This window comes from Anarrhichthys ocellatus, unplaced genomic scaffold (genome assembly GCF_004355925.1).
Source record: "Anarrhichthys ocellatus isolate YVR2014 unplaced genomic scaffold, GSC_Weel_1.0 scaffold44, whole genome shotgun sequence".
NCBI lineage: Eukaryota > Metazoa > Chordata > Actinopteri > Perciformes > Anarhichadidae > Anarrhichthys > Anarrhichthys ocellatus.
In genome coordinates, this window is record NW_022280074.1 from 2,662,723 (window position 1) to 2,686,803 (window position 24,081).

The 24,081-nt window shown below is 44.9% G+C and overlaps 1 protein-coding gene across 2 annotated transcripts in view; it reads right to left on the reverse strand.

Moving 5' to 3' along the window:
• The window catches only part of LOC116395119 (plexin-A1-like), a 237,855-nt gene that overhangs the window by 189,749 nt on the left and 24,025 nt on the right, over positions 1-24,081 (reverse strand). For both annotated transcript variants that reach the window (XM_031868709.1, XM_031868708.1), the window contains exon 2: positions 13,897-15,304. In XM_031868709.1, the coding sequence (XP_031724569.1) occupies positions 13,897-15,084 (1,188 nt within the window). In that variant the 5' untranslated portion in view covers positions 15,085-15,304. The remainder of the gene's footprint in view (positions 1-13,896; positions 15,305-24,081) is intronic.

A 24,081-nucleotide genomic window follows, 5' to 3' on the forward strand; every position in this document is an offset into this window, starting at 1 on the left:
ACACACACACACACACACACACACACACACACACACACACACACACAAGTGTCCTTGCACACATATACCATTGTTGTTCAATGTGCATTTGTGTGTCTGTGGGTGAGACAGAGTGTGTGTGTAGTGGGGAAAGTGTACAGCCTCTGTAAGATACATCCACACACACACACACACACACACACATAGAGTGGACTTTGTGCAGACATCTGGCAGTGCAGTCTGCTCTAATGGCAACAGAACTACGGGCATCTGCATCTCACGCCCACACACACATGCTGTCACTCGCACACAGACACACAGTGCCCGCCCTCTATCACTGCAGTTGGTCGAGTTAGAGCAGGACAAGCACAAGATGCAAAAGACTTAATTTGTCCCATCGAGCCTTTGTGACTAATATTATTTTAAAAAGCAGCTTGAATATCCGTTGCTGCGTCTTGATTGTGTTTGATTGGAGCGTACTGTTGTTAACGCACAAGACCTATAACGGAGCAGCGGCCCAATCATAACGAATGACACATGGTTTCTATCTGTTCTCTTCGTATAAAGGTACCCTGTGGAGGGTTTTCGGTGGCGGTATGTAGCCATGCAAACCATTTTGTTTGCATCTTGTGCTTTGAGTAGCATCCGCACAAGACCGCAAGCGAGTATGAAGGCGATGTAACACAAACACATTCCACCAGTTTGAAGCTGATCGACCGGCGGCGGTAAAAAGGCAGTTCATTCATACTTTTTACACATTATTAAAGCAGCAGAAATAACACTTTATCCTATTTTGCTCAAACCGTCACTCTGTCCTGACAGTAGTACATGAGACAGATAATCTGCGGAAAACAAATCCGGTTCCTCGGCCTCCTTTAAGTGCTCCTTCTACCGTGCCCGAAGGAAAACAACCAATCAGAGGCGAGGAGTCTGTCACGCAGCTGTCAATCACTGCTTGTGGATTGCGATCAAACTGTCAAACTAAGCAGAGCTGATCGATTATGAATAAAGATTGTGTTACTTTATCGCCTCAAATGTTTTAAGCAAAGTATTTGAATGGACTGCTTTTCTGGTGGGCGGTGCTTGGTTTTGTCTCGACTGTTTTCAACATGGCAGCCGGGTTAAATACTTTCTCATTCTCTAGTCCCACAGTTTGATTGACACAATCAGTCAATCCTGATTGGCTGTTTTTTTTTTTTCCTAAAAGTTACCGACCGCAGCTTTAACCGCAGCGTTGCAGGTTTTCCTTTGGAAGATGATTTGCTTGTGAAGGTTAAATATGCTGATTTGTTAAATATTCCAAAAATCTGCTTTGCAAATGTTTGAATTCATTCAACGATCCCTCGAGGAAACACTGAACGGAACACGAGAAAACTCATACATAATTAAGTTTCACAAAATCTCCCCAAAAGTAGTGTTTTTTCTGTTTAGTAGGTTGGTAGGTTTGGTACATTAATAATAATACTGTTGGAATTAATTTGACATTATTGTTTTAACAGTTGCAAAGAATCTAAAAACAAGTGGGAAAAATATATATATTTTGTTCCCTTATCTGGCAAATTATCTACAAAAAGCATCCAAATCCTGTTCAGGTCAGTGTTTCCTTCACACCGTCGGAACATCTGGCGTTCTTGGTGGAACTGGCATCCCTGCTTTTACTAAAACCACTCGGCACTACTTGGCTTCTCAATCACTCACATGAGAAGGAACTACGGATTTTTGCACACAGAACAAGCCATCATTGACCTGATGCTTTCTATCTTTTGGTAAATGTTTTATTTTTTTTAACTTTCTGCAAGTTCATGAATGAAGGGAAGGCCCTTTGACACTTCAGCATCTGTTGTTTTGGCTCGGGTGAAATGAGGAGCATTAAATTGGAGATGGAAGGAGAGCCTGGCAGCAAGGAGATGTGCTCTGGTGGAACGAAGAGGCTGCAGGCGAGAGAGAGAGAGAGAGAGAGAGAGAGGGAGAGGGAGAGGGAGAGGGAGAGGGAGGGAGGGAGAGAGGGAGAGGGAGAGAGAGAGGGAGAGAGAGAGAGACAAAGAGAGAGAGAGAGAAAGAGAGAGAGACATAGAGAGAGAGAGAGAAAGAGAGAGAGGAACAGAGGAATAGTTGGGATGCCAAGAGATCAGCGTTTGTATTTCTCAGCTAGATTCATTCCACACAGTCTTCTTGCTCCGTTGGTTCCATCATTCTCTACTTCTCTCTCTCATTCCTTTTCTTTATCTCTTTCTTTTTCTCCACTCCCTTAACCCCCCCCCCCCACCACCCCTTCCTTGTTTGAGAACAGATGTGCCAATGCGAGGAGCTGAAACATTTGAAATAAAACACATGCAAAACTTGACTGACCTCGAAGTGTGAACATGTGTGTGAAAATATTTATTGATCGCAAAACCAGTGGAAAGTGTTTCAGTGTTTCAGTCCCACAATTTCGAAAAAAGAAATTCTCATTGCTTTCTCTGTTCTTTAGTCACCTGACTATCCGCAGCTGTACAACACATGCAAGTAAAGAAAATAAAATGTTAAAATATCTCCCCGGGCCTGGCAATAATCACGCTATTCCTCGGTTGTCTCACTTCCTGTCTGAAGTGTTTCCCTTTTTCCTTCCTCCATTATTCAACACGGGGCTCTGTGCATGCGGGAGGCCTCATCAGCTCCAATACTGGTCACACTCAATATACTTTAAAAACACCTTGAAACACTCTTTTGGGATAATTGGTTTAATTGCAGAGTCCTAAACGAGGAGGCTGGATGGTGAATGCGAGCCGATCGCTTTTAGTGCCACACCGGTGAACTGAAAAAACAACAACAACAACAACAAAAACAAAACAAGGCGGAGCGGATTTGAAATCCCTGCCAGTCCGTGCGTTTGTGATGACTGAATCCCGGTGGGAAACCTTTCTGGGTCACAGTTTCACGGAGGTGTGCGGAAAAACAAAACGTACACAGTAGAGGAGTCCCAGAGAGAGAGGGTGCTCTGCGGGGACGAGAGGGCTCGGCTCCAGCAGTCAGTGTCAGTCGGCCACACGGGTTAATGTGCCGCAGCGGGACAGCAGCTCGCTTCACCCCGGATAGCCTCGGCCCTCCACACGGAACAGCTCCGGTCTGGCGTGTTGCTTTTCTGGCACAGTAACACGTTTGTTGACACAATGCTCTGAATATATTTGCCTGCTGTGCATGTGTATTTTCATCTTTATGCATGTAGTGTTTGTGGATCAGTGAGGCTGAATGACACTTGTCTTAGAAGTTTAGGATTCCATATTATCCACAAGAACTCCGAAGCCCACAAGCGTACGGTATGCTTTTTTGTTGTTGTTTTTTTAAAAAGATAAAATATCCCCAAAAATACAATATTAATTTTAGCCTGAATTTTAGCTTCTCAGCGCAACAGGGAAGCCATGACTGACTCGGCTGAGACCGACAGTCACGTGACAAAAGAATGGGCAAATCTTGGACTGAGATGCCGGCTGTTTACACAGAGCGGAGAGGACGACACAGGCATGTTCTGGAAGTAGAGGTTGCACAAAAGGTAAATAGCTTCAGGCTCCAAACCTCAGCTGGATTTTAATCAGATACCGATTTGCTATTGTTGTCGTCTTCCACCCTCCCTATTTAATGAATTACTGATATTTGCATGTCAACACATTTTATATCGTATTGGCCTCTACCTTGTAAAGAGTAAATCATTTACATGTAATTCTCTTAAAGTAATAGCACAATCATATCTAGTAGTGATAATATATTTGTATCTGGATGTCTGTATTCTACAGAGACGACTAGATATATCTCGAGGTTTGGATAGACTACAGAGACGATCCTAGGGTCGGTACAGGGACTGATCCGTGCATATTTCAATGAACCGCTGTCGGCCAAAGTCATCCACATCGAATGCGGATCTTCTCTTTACTGCACTCTGCCCCGCTTTGGCCCACCTCAGCCCGCCGCGACACATCTGCCACTTTTTGGCCTACGTCGAACCAAATGTAGGCAAACATCAACGTCTGCAACGTTCGCCAAAACCGCTCGCTCCGTGTAACACGGGCCAGATGATGCTCTTTAAAGCGTGCCGTCCATCCGAGCACTGCAGACTATAATCTGTATAATCTGAACCAAAGCCTTCCCTGACAGCTTTAATCCAATAACAACAGAGCGCTGCAGGGATTCACCCAAATATGGGGAGCCTGCAAGATACTCAACAGTGTGTTCAAAGTGACGGGGCACGGACCGACACGGAGGAGGACGTGCCCAGAGTACACACACAGATGCTTCAAATACACATGTGCATATGGCATGCATGTAGGAGTGCAACGGCTTATGAAACACAATTTAACGGAATTATGAGCGCGGGACTGACTTTTGTTGATGGCTGGCTCACAAAATTAAGATTTACTTTTGTAATTAATGCCTGCCGTACTCTGCCATGTCAGGGTTTCCGACCGGTGTATTGCGAGCCCTGCGTGCGTGTGTGTGTGTGTGTGTGTGTGCGTGTGTGTGTGTGTGCGTGGGCGTGCGTGTGTGTGTGATGATGAGTTTGATGCTAGCAGAAGCGATTGCCACGTGATCGAGAAACTAGCTGGCGTGCAAGGTTCGGTTCATTCTAGTGACAAGCTGCACCGCAGAGTTTATTTGTCAGGGACAATACATGTAGGCATTGTTTAAATAAAGTGCAACAGATGTATACAGGACTTCTAACTGACAGCATTAATCTGTGTAAAGTGTTATTGGCAGTTAATTATTAACATCTCTGCTGGAGAATGATGTTTAAGATACATAATAGAACGACCAATCACTGGGTGTTATTATTGAGTTTTCTTCTATCTTTTGAGATATAAGTCATGCTGATGAAATGCTGACAAAGAGCTTGGTAAGTGTGGTGAATTACCATATTTCAGATGTAAACTTTCCACTGTTTTTCAATATTAGCCATTGACTGCCAAGTGTGCGCGCGCATGTGTGTGCGTGTGTGTGTGTGTGTGTACTCATTTCCACAACCACGAATGAAAATGTGAAGCCAAATCCCGTCTTTGAGCTTCAACTCGTCTCACAGCTTCTGGTGAGCAGCTAGCAGGGGAACCCAAACACAGCCAGGGACAGTCTGCTTCAGAGACACTTACGAACGCGCCTGCATTCACACGTGCACACGTGAATAATTAAAGACACAAAATACACGTGAATGCGCAAACATAAATGGATGCATTCATGTCTGTCATGCACCCACACAAACATACACAAACGCAGCGTGACTGCCCATCAATAAATGATTACACACTGGTTAGATACTGCAGGTTTGCGAGTGTGTCTCAGACATCGTGTCTCAGACGACAAACACAGGTTTGTGTCACTGGTTAAGCAGCTGTAGAAGCTACGTGTCGAACGCTGAGGGAGTTCTGCTCCCTCTGAGCAGATTGTTTGGTGGACTCATAAATGATAATTGACATGGACACCAGCATAGCTTTGGGTTTAGCGAGTTGTTGCACAACTTAACCACATCTAATTCATCGGTTCTTACAACCCTCAGAACCCCAAAACCCAAAAAGATTCCATTGTTTGCCCATTTTTGTAAAAAAAAGATATTCTTGAGTTCTCTCTACTTCTAGCCATAGTTGTGCTGTTCCCATAGAAGTGCATGAAAATGTGACAGGAGCAAAAATCTCTCCGAAACTGCTTTGGGTTCAGAGGGTTAAACTCGCTGCAGTATCACTGCTTCTGCTCAGCGTTGCCTCGGAAGTCTCGTTGGGACTACTGGTGAGTTTCTGAGGTAAAAAAAAAGAAAAAGGGCACTGCAGGTCAGACTCACACAGCTTTAAGGCTAAGCAGCCACAAGCTCCGAAACGCCCAAATCCATGACAAGCTGACACTCTCGTAAGCCTATAGCAGCCATTAATCCATTTCCAAGTGCTAAGAGTTAACAATGCACACCACTGTGCAGTAGATTTACTTCACAGCCACCATTCATACCGGCCTGTTGGATCTGAGAAATTCTCCTATTGAGAATCCACTATAATATAGGAAGATTTCAGAGCATGGTGGGCGCCCCGTGCCTCAGCCCCGAGGCGGAAAATATCACAAGACTAAAGCATATCTTGAGGTGTTGGAGCCAAAGTCATTAAAATGCCTCAAGGTGTGTCATATTTTGCTGCATCATCGTGCATCACAATGTCTCGAGGGGCGGGAGTGAAAACTGCACCTCATCAAAAAGTGTTTCCCTCAACGGGCCGTCTTCTAGACAGCATTTGACAGTAATTCACCCCCGCCGCTGCATGTATTCATCACGGCACTGCCAGACAGAATTCATCTTTACAAGTCACTTAGTCGCCCACCGAGTCGTAAAAACTTTGATTTCTTGACTAAAGTCTCCGTGTGGCCTGAGATGACGCTCTGTGTTTTTCAGGGTTCTCTCACCTGCTCTTCAAGGAACAACATCGGTAAATAAAAAAGGCACACCGAGACACGAGTTGGCTTCTGAGACTGAAGTTAAAGCTACAACAGGGAGCTTTCATCGAGTGTTGATTTTGCCGGTCCCTGTGGGTCGTGTTCTTTGAGAATACCTACGTACAAATAGCCAGTCTTCCTGGTTAGGGTCTCGATTGCTGATGCAGATCATACAGAGGCATCAGTGTTGAATTGATCCTGTTTCATAAGCAGTGAAAAGTTCCTCACAGTGACTTTAAGTACCTCTTATTTTGTAGGTAAATGACTATGTGACTATGATAATGTGAAAGCAGTCACAAATGGTGACACACTCACAGAGGACTGTGCAGTTTGTTGTTGTGGGATATTGCTTTGGTTGTGCAGGTCAGCTCCCATCAGCATCGTTTTCTAGAAGCAGCCGGCAGCTGTTTAAAGCAAAAAAAAAGAAAAAGAAAAGTACCTGTCTAGCACCAAACAGCAGACAGACAACGTTGGCAACTAGCTGGTGTATACTGCGAAGCATCTAGCAGCTTAAGAGACAGATAGTTCCCCCAGGAGCTAGAGGCAGAGTGAGCGGACTCAACGTCCACCGGAAACCCGACTACAAATGAATGTTAATGCTACTTCCTGTCTGCTGGATGTAATGTGATGTGACTGGGCATCTGTTTGCGAACAGCTTCGCCATGACCACTTTGTGAGGTGATGATATGTTGCATTTACAGCTTATTCCACTGGCCAAAAATCAATGAATACCTCTTCAACAATACTGCGGAGTCATGTAACAGAACTCATTTTCATTTGCATAACTTAATTTCTGACTTTATCAAATACAAATTACTGTGTGACGTGATTCAGAGATTCAGTCATTACAATGGGGACCGAGCACTGCACCGTATTTTGCAAACTTTATCCAAAATAAGCCAAAAATGGCTTCCATAAGCTGCTGAATGTGTCATGGGGTTTTTACAAAGTGGAGTCGTTTGGCTTCAGCTCCATGTCAACGGTGCACACAACAGAATGTCAAGCTTTTCGACTGGACTTCTCTGAACCCAAAACGCTCCTTACATTTCTATCTACACAGGCTTGTGCTTTTTTGGACGACCCAACTATTTACTAGCTCATCTTTTGCACCGATGATTCATACTCATCCACGCCAACTGGAAGTGCTCCAACTCGTCGCAAAAACAATCACTGAAATAAACTAAACTAAAATAAGTAAAATCCTAAAATGAATCCTAAATACTTGAAATAGCTTCCCCGCTCGATATGCTGTATGCAAATGTATACTAGCTGGCATGAGAGGTTGTCTATAGGTCACTGTAAGGTCATCTTCAACCAAACAACTTGGCCCTGACAAATATGAAGGAAATATAAGTGTAAGGATGTAAGCAAAGCCTCGTGAGCCTTGATATTCCCCACCCAGCAGTCCTGATGCAATGTGTGTGGGTGATCCAGCCACTGAGGCACAAGCTAACGCTAATGAGACTGAAGATACAATGGAGATAGAGAGAGAATGAAGCAGTGAGCGGACATACGCACACACACACACACACACACACCAGGCGCCTGGAAGACACAATACAAAACGCCACAGGAATAGACTGTAATCCTGGCCAGCAGTGATCAACACTGATAAATATTAATAAACACTATTATGCGAGAGAGAGAGAGAGAGAGAGAGAGAGAGAGAGAAGTAACAAAAGAGTCTTCTTGCACTATGTTATTGCAGCCAATTTTCCCACTGACATCCACCTTGTGGTGCTGCAGACAATGCAGCAACAAAACACACACACACACACACACACACACACTTATTATTATTATCAGCCCATTTCCCTCTCTTTTTCCCCCCCCCCCCCCTCTTCTTTGGAGGCCAGGATAAGGTGGCACACACACACACACACATACACTCAAATGAGCACTCTATGAAGTATAGAGAGAAACCCAGAAAAAGGAAGATAAAAGGAGTCCTAAACACACACACACACACACACACACACACACACACACACACACACACAGAGGACAGTATCTCCTTCTCTCTGTATGAATCGGCCTCATTAGTCATGCCGAGGCGGTAGCGTTGCCGGGTCGGCCTGCTCACAGAGCTGTAGAGCTGGACGGCAGCCCGCAGCCGGCGAAGGTCACCCTCCACTCAGTTTAACTCCCAGAAGGCCAACACCGGCCTCCTCCTGATAATGAGCGGGACATAAAGATGCGCGGGGAGAGAGCCGCACCCCGTCAACGGCGGGACAACAACCGGCTCACCCAAACCCAGGAGGACTCGGGACGACGCACGGACACGCAAACCTGCTGTTGCCAGAGTAATCAGAGTGTACGATCTACCGAGACGTTTTGTTAAAGAGAATGATGATAAAGAACATAATCGTGCTCCAAAGTGAAGCTGACACAAAGGTTTACGACGTATGAATGCAGCAGTAGTGACAGCACCGCCACAATAGTGTTTACAGTATACAATAAAAGCAGAATTGTGTGAGTACAACTTTATCAATGTGAATCGGAGTGTATTTTTATTTTTTTTCACTTTTAAACTTTTGAATGTTTGCCGTCATACATCGTGCGTCGAAAACTAATGTGCAAGAAGTTTCGCAGAAAAGGACAAAAGACAAAAGACGTATTTTGACATTGACGAGGGAATTGTTTGTTCATCCGGCTAAACTTACCGAGATGAACCTCAGGCTGTTCGGGTTTCACTCTCCGTGCTTCACCTGAGCCCCATTTTTGTTCCTTAGGTGAGGCCCGAAGTTAGAAGGAGCAGCTCATTTATAATCACTTGCATCACTGGAGAAAGGAAGTCAAGCTGATCCCAACACATGCATGACGTACATACAGTATGTATACAGTCATGACTCATGGTTCTGAGGTTTAATAGCCACTTTCTCGCTGGATGTTAAGCAGGCCTTACAGAAGGTTGTCTAGCTGACAGTGGGGCCATTGTCCAACTGTCTGCCCACATCTCTGTCCATGACTCTTGCATTATCCCATTGCTCCTCTATATTTCACCTCATCCACAGTATCTCTATCCACTTTGCTGGCCATCTAGCTCTCTTGTTTTGTGGGTAGGTTTCATATGAGTTACAGTCTGCGGGTCCTTATTAATATACTTAAACAGGAGGGCTGAATCTCAACTCAAATCATGGGTGACATTGTAGAGACCCTCATAGACTGAACAAATTACTTTCTCTCCAATATGTGAATTATACTGCCTGAGCCCTGGGAGGAAGACTGGAAATGGACTTGGACTGATCTCAAGTCCATTTAAGACAGGCAGTGGAATGGTGACCATAAAGCCCCTCCTTTTATTAGCTATAAACCTGGTGCAAGGAGATAATCCGCGGCCTTTGGAAAGTGAGAGTTCCATAATCATTCGTGATGTCGGTGAAAAGTTTGACATCATTTGACAGTGCTAAAAATCTAATATTGATCTTCAAGGAGCACGTTTTTTCTGAAAATTGATTTTCTCAAGCGCCGTGATGAAGTTTGACGGCCTCCAGGTGAAGCGGAGCATCTGAGAGTTGACTGACTTGACCCGACCTTGTCTCTCGACACAAGGCCGTGTGAAAGTTTCCACATGAGACTAGCGTAGGGGCGAGGGGGGCCGTCACCGCCCTCGTCAGGAAACGCTGAACACGGCCCTACAAGGAGATGATGAATCCATCACGCCGACGTCCCACAGCGAGCTCGGCCGACACGACCTTGATCGATCGCAGGCGGAAACGACAGATGGCCATAAAGGACGATCGTGTAACTGTACGCTCTTTAGCATAATCATATGCATATAGAGTTTACTTCATACTACGAGGCCACATGGCGCTCGCGCTGCACTGGTGGGCTTGTGACAAGAGGTGCCATGATGTTATTGTCTTGTAAGTGGGGCACTTTCAAATATTAAATGAAATGGGAAGATAGAACGTGAAAGAACTTCCTGGATGTGATTCCGTTACTTGAACATACATGTATTGTGTCCAGCTGAACACAGACAGTGACTTTCAAGAAAAACACGAAAACATGGCTACCTTTCCCACTAACGTATTTCTAAAACAAGTGGTTACAGTGATAAAGCCATGTTTTCTATATACAGATAAAATATAACGTTAACGTTGGATAATCTAATTTACGACGGTCCATGATCAAATCATGTGTGGCAAACACTTCTGTCAAGAAACGTGATCAAATCTAAGCTTAAAATAATAATGTTTACTCTAAATCACTTTATTCAACGTGTCGTATTTTAAACAAAGCATTTGCAGTAACCAGATCCTGTAAAAAACATTAATTGATGCGCTCCTCTGTGCAACTCAGATCAAGGAATGACTCGGCTGAGACCGACCGTCCACTGACAAAAAGTCAGTGAATCTCCGATTGGACTGCAGGCCATTCACACAGAGCCGAGAGGAGACCAGAGAAGTTGTAGAATGTAAGTTCAATATATAAAGCATGATTTCAATTTGTTTCCAATTTTTGAAAAATATATTACTTTATTTTTTCATTATTTATAGCTATGACTGGGCTATACTGCACAAAAGACATTGTTGCCCCACCACCACCCTTCCAGCCATGAGTGTGCTGTTTCCATCGAGGTGCAGCACTTATATACCTCTATAGGAGCAGAAGACGGCCTGAAACTGCTCGGGGTTAATGGAATAGCCACAGGTTTGATCCCTTCACCTGCCATACGAGCAGTCAAAGCACAAACATGAACCTGCCGGCTCATTCCAACTCCCACAAGGCCGTGCCATAATTGGACCAGTGGCGTCGGACACATTGCATACACTGTCATGACATAGCGGATAAAAGGACAAAGACTGGTCCATTTTTTTCTATTAAGTTGTAAAACTAGCTACACTTAGAATAAAGAAAGACAATTCAAACATAGTTCAAACATAGTTCAAACATTAAAAAGTCCACATTAGTGCTTGTTGTAATTCTGCCTGTCCGTAGTGTTGTTCTTAATACTTTAAGTCTATCAACACCCATCAACTATCATCTCAGAGTGTACAGCCTCTGTGCGGCTGCACTGAGGCACAGCGGTGCTTTGTTTCTTTCCTCTCCGCTCTCAACCCAGTGATCCGTCTAACGTCGCACCCTTCCTCACGTCTTCCCTTCTCCTTTCCCTTTCTTCTTCAGCATCCTCCTCCCCACCCCCACCGACGAATCCTGCTTTCTTTCATTCCCTCCCCAGTAGCGTCGGCTGTTCCCCTCCACATTGTATTTTCAGATCACATCTCGGCACTGGCTTTATACACTAAGTCACTCTGCACCTCATCACTCAAAGGAAAGTCAAGGAGAGGGCAGAGAGAGATGGTGCAACAGCAGAGGTTTGAGAAAAGAGAGAGAGACAGAGAGAGAGAGAGAGAGAGAGAGAGAGAGAGAGAGAGAGAGAGAGAGAGAGAGGGGAAGAAGCTGAAGAGGAGCGAAAGGAGCAAGAATGTAAAAATGAGGGAGGTTAAAGGTTAAAAATTAAAAGGCATAGAGAAGAGGTCAGGGAGAGGAGGTGAGGGACACGGAGAGAAGCAAAGCAAATGAAAGGCAGATAAAAGAAGGAGTGGAGGGAGAATGGGGTTAGCAAAATGAAAGAAATCTTTATGCAAAAAGATGGGGCTTGAGTGAAAGAGAGAGAGAGAGAGAGAGCGAGATAGGAAGAGCGAGAGAGAGAGAGAGAGAGAGAGCGAGAGAGGAAGAGAGAGAGCGAAAGCGAGAGAGCGAGAGAAGAAGAGAGAGAGAGAGTAGTCCAGAGATTTATGGCAGGTTGTTATGGAGCACCGACTGAATAACAGAAGGTGAGACCAGGTGAATTATTCATGGGGATACAGGGCCATGTGTGTGTGTGTGTGTGTGTGTGTGACATGTGGGTAACACACACACACACACACACGCAATGTCTCTCAAGCACCCTTAGGCCAGCTCATATATGAGGGAAAGGAAAGACAAGCCACCCACAACCTGTGGACAGTCTGAACTATTCCTGGGAGACTGCCGCCCATAGCCCTCAGGCTGAGTAGTCTCACTTAGCTGTGGATACATTTTGACCAAATTAGGTTCAATTATGATAGAATAAATTCATTTTCATCCCTCTTGTATTCACATCCGTCAGTGGTAAGAAATTCCCACCTGCACTTGAAAATCTACGTATTTAGCTCTTTTAGTTCACCATTAGGTAAGTTCTCATGATCATCATTAACATTGTGCAGGAAAGTTGGAGGGATGAATGTTTTCTAAGCCCAGAGAAACATTTAGGCTACTGTATGGCAGGTAGACCCGATAAATGTCTGTGATCAGTGCTGCAGGGATGACGTATTTATGTAGGCCAACCCTGGAAGTTAGCAATACACTGGTTCCCTCAACAAAAAGGCGATGGGATTTTTCCATTGGATTTTGGATTATTGCAGAAAATAAACTCTGTGGCTTATAATTATAGATTTAGTTTAGCGAGATAATCTTCACAAATGAACAACACTTTTATAAGTTTTGAAGAGTGAAAGCAATCGCCACATGAAAAACTTAACAATAGGCTATTAATTAATTACGCCACAGTCATGTGACCTCACGTCACCACCACTAAGCTAAAGGGGGACTAGTGTGCGGCGTGATGAGGTTTTGTAGTCTCATTTAGCCACTTGTTAGCAACCGCCTTTTTTAAGACACGAGAGGGGAATTTACTGATGTATTTTATGTCATAGAACAAAATCTCTTAGGTTTGTGTGAACCACAGAACATATTTCAGGCATCTAACCAAAAACCCATTAAAAAAACGTGACTTGGAGACGAGGGATCAGGAAGTGCAAAAATGCTGACTCATGTCTGGGTTTTATGACTCATACCTGGAGCACTCTTTACTCTCTCTTTTATGAGGATCATGGTGAATATACTGTATTTTCTGTACAAATGATCTCAATGGGCTGTAATTCTGGATTGGGAAAATCGAGGTTTATACTTTCCACTTACAGGTTAAGCAGGGAAACTTGAATAGATGCACAAGCAGCTTGAAGTTTTGGGGACCTGCCATCCTGACAGGGTGGGTGTTCAATATCCGAATATTTCAGTTTAACATGAGGCTAATGTTGGTATTCACCCAAAACATTGTCTTTCTGTGTTTTCCCCATATAGTTCAGCTTCATTTTCAAGCCCCACTGTGAAAATATTTGAAGCCAACCAACAGCATATTTTTCACCTATGTAGACAGAAAAACAAGTAAATGCTTCAGAGCTGGACAGTAACTCTAAACCAGACAAATATGAACACAACCTAAACCGATGACGACTAAAATGCTTTTGGCAAGGACAAGACAATCTGTCCAATCCAACCTCCAAATAGAAACTGTACTTGAAGTGAAGTGAATTGGCCCATTCTGTTTTGTTTTGTTTTCAATTAGAAACCAACACATGCACACACAACCACAAGCCAAAACAACCAGGATCAACATAATTTTCATGACTGACGATGATCACAAAAATACTTGTGGGAGCTACTGCCTCAAACACTCACCGAGTTGATGCAGGCCAGCTCCTTGTTGAGCAGCCAGGGCAGGGAGAGTTTCCCCTCTCCTCTGTAGCACGACTGAATCCTCTCCTTAATCTTCTCCTTTATCCGTCTCATTGTGAACAGACACAAAGCCGACTCCTTGGGCGGCTTGGCTCGGTTCTTCTGACCCTGGGCGAATACGGTAAACAGAACCTCCTCGTGCTCTTGAATACCAAGCGAGCGGGCCAAACGGGTCCCCGGCCGGGCCAAATAAGCATCCTGAACCAAGCGGTACTCCACTCCGTCCTTGGTGCAGCCGATGGGGAACTCCACGTAGGAGTAGAACTTCGGATCGTCGACACATAGGCGCACAATTTTAGAGGTGAAGAACTGTTCGCTGCTCGCGTCCGGCGAGGTGAGCTGGGTGTCGAGCTGTAGGGTAAGATAATACACAAACTGCTCACTGTTGAAGCCGTAGATGTAGTAGATGTCGAACGCCGGGAACTTGGAGAGCGTGTCTGAGGGAATCTTCAGCTGCGAGGAGACAAACTCGTCCTGGTAGACGAAGCTGAACATGTCGGCGTTCTCCTCGTTGGACATCAACTTGCGGCTGGACAGCGTTGGGAAGTACTCCGATTTCCCGTCGATGGGGGTCCCGACAAAAAGCTTCCCACCTCCACCAAAAAGATCCGGGGAGATCACAACACCCGACATGGTGCCTGCCTCGGCGACGCTGGACAGATAATGCTCTTTGCGGTGGTGGGGCTCGCCCAGCTTGAACAAATCATCCAGACGCAGGAACTGGCAAATTCCCTGGGAGGTGCTCCCACAGGCAATCAGGCGGTTGTGGGCAGCATCAAGTAGCAGGAGCTTGTTGACATTAGAGGTCTGCACCAGCTCGTGAGGGCAGGACTGGACACCGGGCGGAGGGTAACAGCGAGGGTTGTCAGTGACTGGGCCAGTGACATGGCTCCGCAGCTTGGTCAGGTTGCTCGACAGCTTGTAGATCCAGTTGACGGCGCCCAGGTAGACCTCGCCCGTTTGGTTGTGAACCACCAAATGTGTGAGGCCTCCCTCCGGTGGGAGGAAGGAGAGGAGGAAGGAGGAGGAGGAGGGAGTGGAGGAGGGAGTGGAGGTGGAGGGCATGGACAGGGAGAGGAGGAGGAAGAGGATGGGGGGGATGAGAAGAGATGGGTTGAGGTGGGAGGACATGGCGGTGAGAGGAAGGTGTGAGCGAGTGGGTGTTGGTGTGTATTTTTGAGTGCGTAATCCTCTGCAGGGTCAGTCGGTGCCTTTTAGGACTGCAGGGTATGATGATACGAAAGAAGAGTTTCCAAGCAATCGGCTTCCTCAGTCTTTTTTTTGTCCTCCTTGCGCCGCTGTTGTTTTTACAACCTCAAGCCCTGATCTTCAGCCTCATCCGCCACCGGCCCTGAGAAAGAGAAACAAGGCAAAGATCTTAGCAAACAACGATGTCAATACATTCACGGGCTTGTGTTTTGCACATCCAGAGGTCTGACAAAAAGGATTAATTTGTTTGTATCGAAATGACAAGATACTAAATATTCGCCCACAGACTCAGACTCCGAGGCCTCGATGCCAAAGTCCAAAAAAACAAATGAAAGCACTATCGGCTTTGTTTTATTGACTTCTCGACTCTTGGCTCACACCACTCTGTGGAGTGCATCTTTTAAAAGTAGACAGGGCCAAACATTGCTCCTCTGCGTATTGATTGTCTGGAGGTATTAAAGGATCCAGCAGACAAAGTGTGCACACGCACACGAGAATACATTTAATACACTTCAAATACACACGAAAACGTAACCTGTGACACAGGGTGTATGCCTTTAAGAAAACATCCAAATGTTCTTTTAAACAGCATGTGCACACAACACGCATAGAAAAGACCAACACGCATAAACAGAATCACACGGGGGGCACTGATGTGCAGGATCGTGATAGCAGGTAAACATCCATATATTATTAGAAGGGCTGCAGGGAGAATTCTACAGTATATTTACAACAGATAAGATAAATACAATAAAGAGAGAGAGAGAGAACTGGTCCAACACGATAAAGAGAAGAGGGAGAGAGAAGCTATTTGGCTTCATACCAGTTCAATATAAAAGGCAGCGGAGATGGTGGCAAAGATTGCTACAAGTGAAAACTACAGGAAGAAAAAGTGAGAAAAAAAAGAAAGGAAGATGGATCTTCCATTCATTTTCCATCTAAACAAATCCTATATCCGCTTTTTCAGGTTCAGAGTCGCTAGGGATGCAGGGGCCTATCCCAGAATGCACTGGGGGACAGGTAGAGCCTTGGGAGTTCTAGGGCAAAAGCAACATGGCTGGCTCCACATGCTCAATCATCAACACCATTGCTGCCATTATTATCATCACCATGTGATCGGCCTCGATGGGTGGTGTTAAAAGTTTTAACTTGGTTGAGAGAAGGACATCCTGGCTAAAAGCAATGGAATTGTTGGAGACACAATTTTTGTCCAAAATGTGTCTCCTCTACAGTCAAAAGAATAGTTGGATTCCTTCTCACGGCCAAAAGTGCTGTCTGCCACTCAGACAGCACACAAATCGCACAAATATCCTACTGTATATGTGTTTTGGACTTATTTACCGTATCTACATTGATTGATCGAGGCTCCCAGTCTGTCTGCGAGCTCACCTTTGACACTACAGGCAGATTCCTCTCAATCGCAACGGGTGGGGAAATAAAATCAATGAATCAACACATCCAAACATCGTTGATTTTCTACCCATGGAAGCCGACATGAAAACTATTTCGGTTCAGTAAATGTCTAGTGAATGCAGGTAAGCAACTGTCCAGCTGAGTGGACAGACGGGTGGAGACGCTTACTGCAGACAGAACGCTTAGGCGACGGTCCCGTCTCACTCCCAGGGGGGACTCACCGTTACTGAAACCCCAGGAAACTCTTGACCCGTCTTCTGACCAGCACATACTGATCACTATGTCTACATTTTCCTTAAAGCTTACCCTAACAGGCACTCAACGCACCAATCGTCCACGGGCAGCACAAAGGGGAAGCTAACCGCAAAGAGAAAAAGCATTCTCTGCGTGTGCACCTGGTAAGTAATCATCATTGGAAAGAACAGGCACCATCTTGAGACAACGGGATCCAGTTCTCGCAATACATCCCTGGGGTGAACCATGAGAGGATGACATTGCATTTACAAATGTCACCTTCCAGGATGTAAATGGTGAAAGTAAATGGTGAAGGGTCTTGTACTTGTATAGCTCTATTTTAGACCTACAACCACTCAAAGCGCTTTAACACTACCTGTCGATCACCCATTCATACACTGATGACAGGGGCTACCATCCAAGGTGCCACCTGCCCATCAGAGCTGTGTCACCATTCATACACCGCAGGCACAGCCTACAGGAGCAATTTGGGGTTAAGTGTCTTGCCCAAGGACACATCGACATGGACTAGAGGAGCCGGGGATCGAACCGCCGATCCTCTGATTGAATCAATAAAATATTAAAAAGGCCACTGTCATCTGCAATTGTTTTAAACCAAACACGCGGCCACACAGTGCCCAACTTTCTTTTCATTAGCTTATTGGCTTATGTTCGGCTAAATAAAGAGCACAAGGCAAAGGCTTGTTTCATAATGGAGTTTGGTCAGCAAACTATTCTCGTCTCTCGTTTCTCATTGCTCCCTTTCATTACATTCCTCTCTCTCTATCTCTCTATCTCTCTCTCTCTCTCTCTCTCTCAGACACTTCACTTCTTGTCAATAGTGTCTTTCATCTCCAGCCCAGCCATGATTACACTGGCCCAGATGACGATGCTGTTGCCTGTCCCATCAGGACAATACAGCTACTGTTGGCATCTTAGACACACGCACACACACACAGACACACACACACACACACACACACACACACGCATACAGTACATCGACATTAAACAGACCTGCCCACACACACGTGCACTACCCATGCGCGCACCAAACAGATCTACACAAGAATGTATGCACTTGAATAGACGAGAGAAGAGGAAATTCAACTCGATGTACTAAATGACATGTTAAGATGGCTATTTTTGCAGAGTTTTTCATCTCACCTTTTCTGATGTATTTCACAGATTCTATAAATAAGTCGAAAACCACTCAGCACACATGGTGGCCATGTAGTTTAGTAGCCAGTGGAGCTGAGCTGTTTGACTAAACCAGGACAAAAAGATGAGAGGAAAAAGACACTGAAAAACAAGTTTCTGATTTAAAAGTTTTGCTTTTATGTCAAAAGAAAGAAAAAAAATGTTTGCGTTTCTGGACAAAGAAATTGGTTGGAAAGATGACGGGGGACACAAGGAAAGAAGATGGGATGGAATACTCTAATGGGGTACAAACTGTCGTCCTGCTTCGGTGCACGCAATCTTAATTCAAATAGTCCGATAATTTATGATATAATTGTGTGGTTATCAAATTGTGTGTGTCTTAACCGAGAAAACCTCACATGTGTGTGTGTGTGTGTGTCAGGGCCATCCTGAAGCCCACCTGCCACATCAGATGAAGCTATAGAGGCGTTCAGGTCCGTCCCGCGCTGATTTATTGCTGTTGGCATATCGATTGCACACACAGCCGCAGACCTTGGCCAGACACTTAGGCAAATTTATACACACCACTTCTTTAGCATGGAGCTCACATCCTTGCCCGAGTCTGTGCCTGTGTGCATGTGTGCGTGCATCCTGCATCTATTCAATCTTATTTACTACTACCATACCACGTCCAAACACACCGAGCCCATCCATAAACTGTATGTATACAAAGCATATGTAACCACAGGGAAAGTATAAATGTTTACATTCATAACCTTTTCCATTTCAAACACATTTCTTCACGATAAACGAGAGAGCAAATACTGGGGACATGAGCTGGAAATGAGCCACTTGGCACCTTCCCCTGCATTTAAGACCCTGTTGATAAAAGCAAGTAGAGCTGGACGGGTTGGTTTCCTACAAATAATCAGCAGCCACGGCTTGAACCTCTGAGGACCTTGGGCTTTGTAACCTTAGACGGTATATGACAAGTGGACTCTAATTTTAACGCCTCAAGAACGGCATTTTGACCGTCGCCATCTTGGTTTCTAAGCTGTTACCATCTTGGTTTCTAAGCTGTCGCCATCTTGGTTTTTAGTCGTCGCCATCTTGGTTTTTAGTCATCGCCATCTTGGTTTTTTGCAACCAGTGGTGACACGAGAGGTTGGAGCTAAGTACAAAAAACTGTGAACTCCCAGACCCAACAACACATCCGACATTGACAGCGACCTGTCAATCACACGGTAGCCACGCCCTAAAGCATAGTTTACTAAATAAACATCAGGCTGTATTGAAGACTAGAAATTGCGACCTTAAAGTCATGTTTACAATGTTTACTGAGGCAATAAATGAAGGAGTAGAGTCATTTTCTCATAGACTTCTATACAATCAGACTTCTTTCTGTGACCAGAGGAGCCGCCCCCTGCTGGCCATTAGAAAGAATGCAGGTGAAAGGTTAACAACTCCATGTTTGAAGCTTTGCACATGGAGAAATCATCGGATTTAAAAATAAATGTGTATTGGCTCTTCTTCAGCCTTGAGCTGGGTTCTCAGGACTGCGTGTGCCTCCAGACTGCTGATCATGTGAGCCCCTATAAGCTCTACACATGATCAGCGGTCTGAGCTGTGTTGACTGCGAGGTGGGGGCACGGAGCACAGTGCAGCAGTAAAGTATAGCCTTATAGCGTATAGATTTACTTCTTGTGTGGAAACGCTGACTTAATTAAGCCATTAGTTTTGTGGTAATTGATTGTTTCATTTATTTCAGCAAAACGCCAGAAAAAAAGCAAATAAATGCAATATTGTTCATATCTAAACAAGTTTATGGCACCACGCTGCTGTTGTTCTATGAGTGGGTCACCTGTTATCTTGTGCACAAGAATGCAGACGCACTGCGACACAATACACAGTCCTGCAAGGTGTTTGACATTATTCTAGTGAGCTACAGGTGGCAGTAACACGCCAAGATGTGCTGCAGTGGACCAACCAAGGCAGAGCAGAGGAAGACTGCTAGCAGGTAAACGCAGACGTAGAGAAAACTGGATTTGAAACGCTTTTTAAAAAACCTGTTTTGCAAATGCTTCGATGCAGTGAAAACAGACTTCTGAAAGTACGCATGCAGAGTTTCATCTGACTTCTCTAACTCCAGGCTCTTGCAACAGATGGTGGCAAAGTTAACGTTACGGAGCAGGTCGAATGAGGACAGCGGAGGAGGAGGATATAAGAACGGGGACCGGAGGCGGACACACACTCGAACGTGAGGAGATTTCTATTTGGAATCCATTTTCCAAAAGGCGTGATATTGACAAGCGCTAATACTGCAGACAGTAGTCGACTCACACCCTCCTCGCCTGGCTTTTAACAGATAGACAGAGATAAGACAAGACAAGGAGGACGGGGGAGGAACGTAACATTGAGAGAAAGGAAACACAGACACTATACAAACTGCCCAAAAATATCCGGTTTAAAGAAAGACCTTGAATCTAGCATTGTCTCTATAGGTCTGTTAAACAGGCCACTTGGTACCAATTAACACCAGACGGGTTTCATTTTGCGCCTTATTCCTGATACTTCGGGAGATTGTCAGCTCTCACCAGCTTTTTCAATATGCAAAGCAAATACGATTCAATAGAAGGCTTTCATGTGGTTTAACACCCTTTTGGTGTCATCAACTCTGAGCAATTTGACAAGATAAACGCTCCTGAAGGAGACCAAACCACTTGCTCAGATGGACAACGTTCGCTCATTTGAAACAGATTAAAGAATGCTGTTCGCTGGAAGACTGTCTCCTCAAGTGGACACATATGCGGTCTGATGATGTATATACACGCAGAGCAATTTGTTTGATGTTAGAACTTTGGATGCATGCACACGTTGATCTGGTAGACAGCAAGTGGGGTCAAATAAGGTCACAAAAGTGGACATTTGATTGATTTTGATTTATTTCTTTTCAAAACCTCCACCAGAGCCAGAGAAAGAGACGGAAAAGACCACTGATAAGTCAACACCTGCACCTCCCAGATCTGTGCCAATAGGCCGAGTGAGTGAAGTAGTCCAAGTACCCCCCCTAATACATATTTATAGCGCCACCTCCTAGAAAATAGCTCCAAAATTCATGTCTGTGTTTATATTTAACACATTGCTTCACACAAAGAAAATGGTGATTGTTGTCAGGTGTTATGGTGACAACACTCGTCAGTGGGGACATAAAGTATCGTCGCAGCTCACCGGGGAGAGAGCTGACTCAGCCCCGGAGACGGACGGCTGGCTAGCTAGCTAGCTAGCTAGCTCGTCATTCTCCGGAGCAACGAGGAGTCAAGTGGAGGGGCCGTTGAGAGACCAGCGGCCGGCCACCAGCCTTCGGTAACTAGTGTAGCATTAAAGCACGACAGAATTAGCCAGCTAGCTAACTAGCCAGCTGTCCGCAAGCTAGCCAGCTAGCTTGGATCCAAACCAAGTTGTCACTCCTGGCGATAGCAATGTGCTTACCTACGCTGTGACAAGAGTGGATTAAGTGGCTCTTAACTGCAAAACCTCAACTCAGTGAGTCCGTGACTTGCCGTAAGTCGGTTTAGTTCAAACGGAAGTTAGCAGTGCACATAAAAATGGCCGCCGCTCTAAACCACTCTGCTACAATGACTTGAATGGCAATGTCCCTTCTAGTCCTATTTGCTCCATATTAAATTAGACTGCAGTGAAAGCACCAACAGACCCTTCATTTTTATTCCTTCTATTTGTGAGGTGAGTCGCTCATTTTAAACCCACACCAGGTTTCAACTGGCACAGGATGATGTCTTTTAATTGCATTTTGTGATGTTTTATCTTTTATGCAAAAATAATTGGACGACACCGATGACAATATGCCACATCGTCTAAATTAATTGGACCCTTCGCCTCTAATTGTGTGTGAATCGAATGGAATAGAATCAGTGTGAGGATGAAGGAATAAAGAGAATGTGGCTTGGACTGTGTGTGTGTGTGTGTGTGTGTGATGCAGTAGGTACACAGTGGTTCATTTACAGTCGCATTCAATAACCGACAGAGACAGCTGCACGCACACACGCACACACACACACACACAGGCTGCACAGTTAATGGCAGTCATTTAACATTAAAGAATTCCTCGTGGTTAAACGCAGACTGATGCACACACACACACACACACGCACACAAACACAGTCCCCCCCCCCCCCCAACAATAATAATAATAGGCATTAGCAGGAAGAGGCAGCATATACAACGACTCCACTTCATTCGTTAAAACTATTCAAACACGCATGCGGGGAAACAGATGCATACATATATGTAGGAACGTGCAAATACATGTAGGCATATCTTTGTTCAACACACAGCCGTGGACACACAAACCCACCCAGACACACATCCATAAGCATGGATGCACGCAGACACCTACACGGACATACAAACAGAAACATTGACACACGTTAACGTTCCGACAGGTGCAGCTCAGCCATCACTCATTCAGACGGTGAGGTGCAAATCTACGCTGAACAGAGCCGAGTGGCTGAGCCTTAATCATTCTTAATCTGACTTAGTCTCCTCTGCAGTGAGCGCACCCCGTCTCCAAGTTCCCCAGAGTGGAGGGATTTAAGGACTTTTCAGATGAAGTGAAACCCTAACAACTGCGGTACGCTTGTTTTCTTTTGCACCCTGTAACGGACAAATCACATGAGGTTTCGTTTCATTTTCTTTTTGGTGATTTTCATTTATTTCAATCTGCCTCCTCTGTGTGGCTTGGCGCTCTCGCTGGGCCAGACGCACTCCCATTAAGAGAAGCACTTGCTATTAATGTTACACATGTAGGTAGAGAGGGCGGCAATAATTGCAGCGAAGTAGGGAGAGTTTTCCCAATTAAGGGGAAGAAGTGAGTCATGCCTCTCACTCAAAACACCCATTATAAGGCTGTAAGTGGCCGGAGCAACCCAACACCTCAGAGACTTTAATCTTTGGTTTTAATAACTTGTTTCGTGAAATTGAATCTGTCCCGAAAATACATTTAGTCAGAAACCTGCTGGCATTTCAGGAGATTGCTTTACAAAAATGGCACAAGGTGACAAGCGTGCTAAATAGATGGTATTCATTTTTTATTTTTTACAGTCAAGTTAAATATATTTGTACCATTCGTCCTGTTTTTGGATCTCTGCATCTCTATCATGTCCCACGCCAGGAGATACAAAAGCACTCCAATCTACTCCACCACAACAAAATACAATGCACATTGTTATAGAGTGTTGAAAAGCTAAATGGTTTTGTTTGGATTCTTTATCTGCAGAAATGTCAATGGCAACTTTAGTCCATCGATGTTATGGTGAGTGTGCGATCACCTCTTTGTTGCTACAAACGCTCCATCAACTGGTACCTGGTGTGTGTGTGTGTGTGTGTGTGGGCTTTCCCATAGTGTTTCTAGTATTTGCTCCTCAGAGTAAAAGAGCAGAGATTCAAACTACTCTTACGCTACTAGAAACACATTTTACGTGTGTCATGTCTGTTCACTGCCAGCCGAGGACTACAGTGAAGTTAGCAGTGAGGAGAGCCGCGGTGTGAATGGAATTCAACACTCCAAACTGAGTGAGATGGCGGGGGCGGGGGCACCTAATTTCCAACACAAACTTTCCAAAAATGTAAAAAAGATTCCCCTCTTTTGACAACCTTTAAAATGCCCTATAAGGCCGTTCATCAACCCCATTGGTTAAAGGAATAGTTCAGCATTTTAGGAAACAGGCACATTCACTTTCTTGCCAATAGTTAGATGAGAAGACTGATACCACGCTCATGTCTGTTTGATAAACGTGAAGCGAGAGAGCAGGTAGGGACGATCAGCTTGGTGAGACAACTTCTCCCCTTAAGCACTTTGTTTAACCAGAGGACAGTCTCTTTTATACAAATAAGCATTTCTTGTCAGCGCATGGACATGTAGACATACATTAATTGTCCGACAGGGGTGGAAGTCTGCTAACAGGTACTGAGAGCTGAGACGAGAGACGGAGAGAGACTGATTTCAGACAAACCTTTAAAAAAAAAGAGAGAAATTGTATGATCTTCATGATGGGTGTTGAACTCACTGCAATGGAGTGTGTGTGTGTGTGTGTGTGTGTGTGTGTGTGTGTGTGT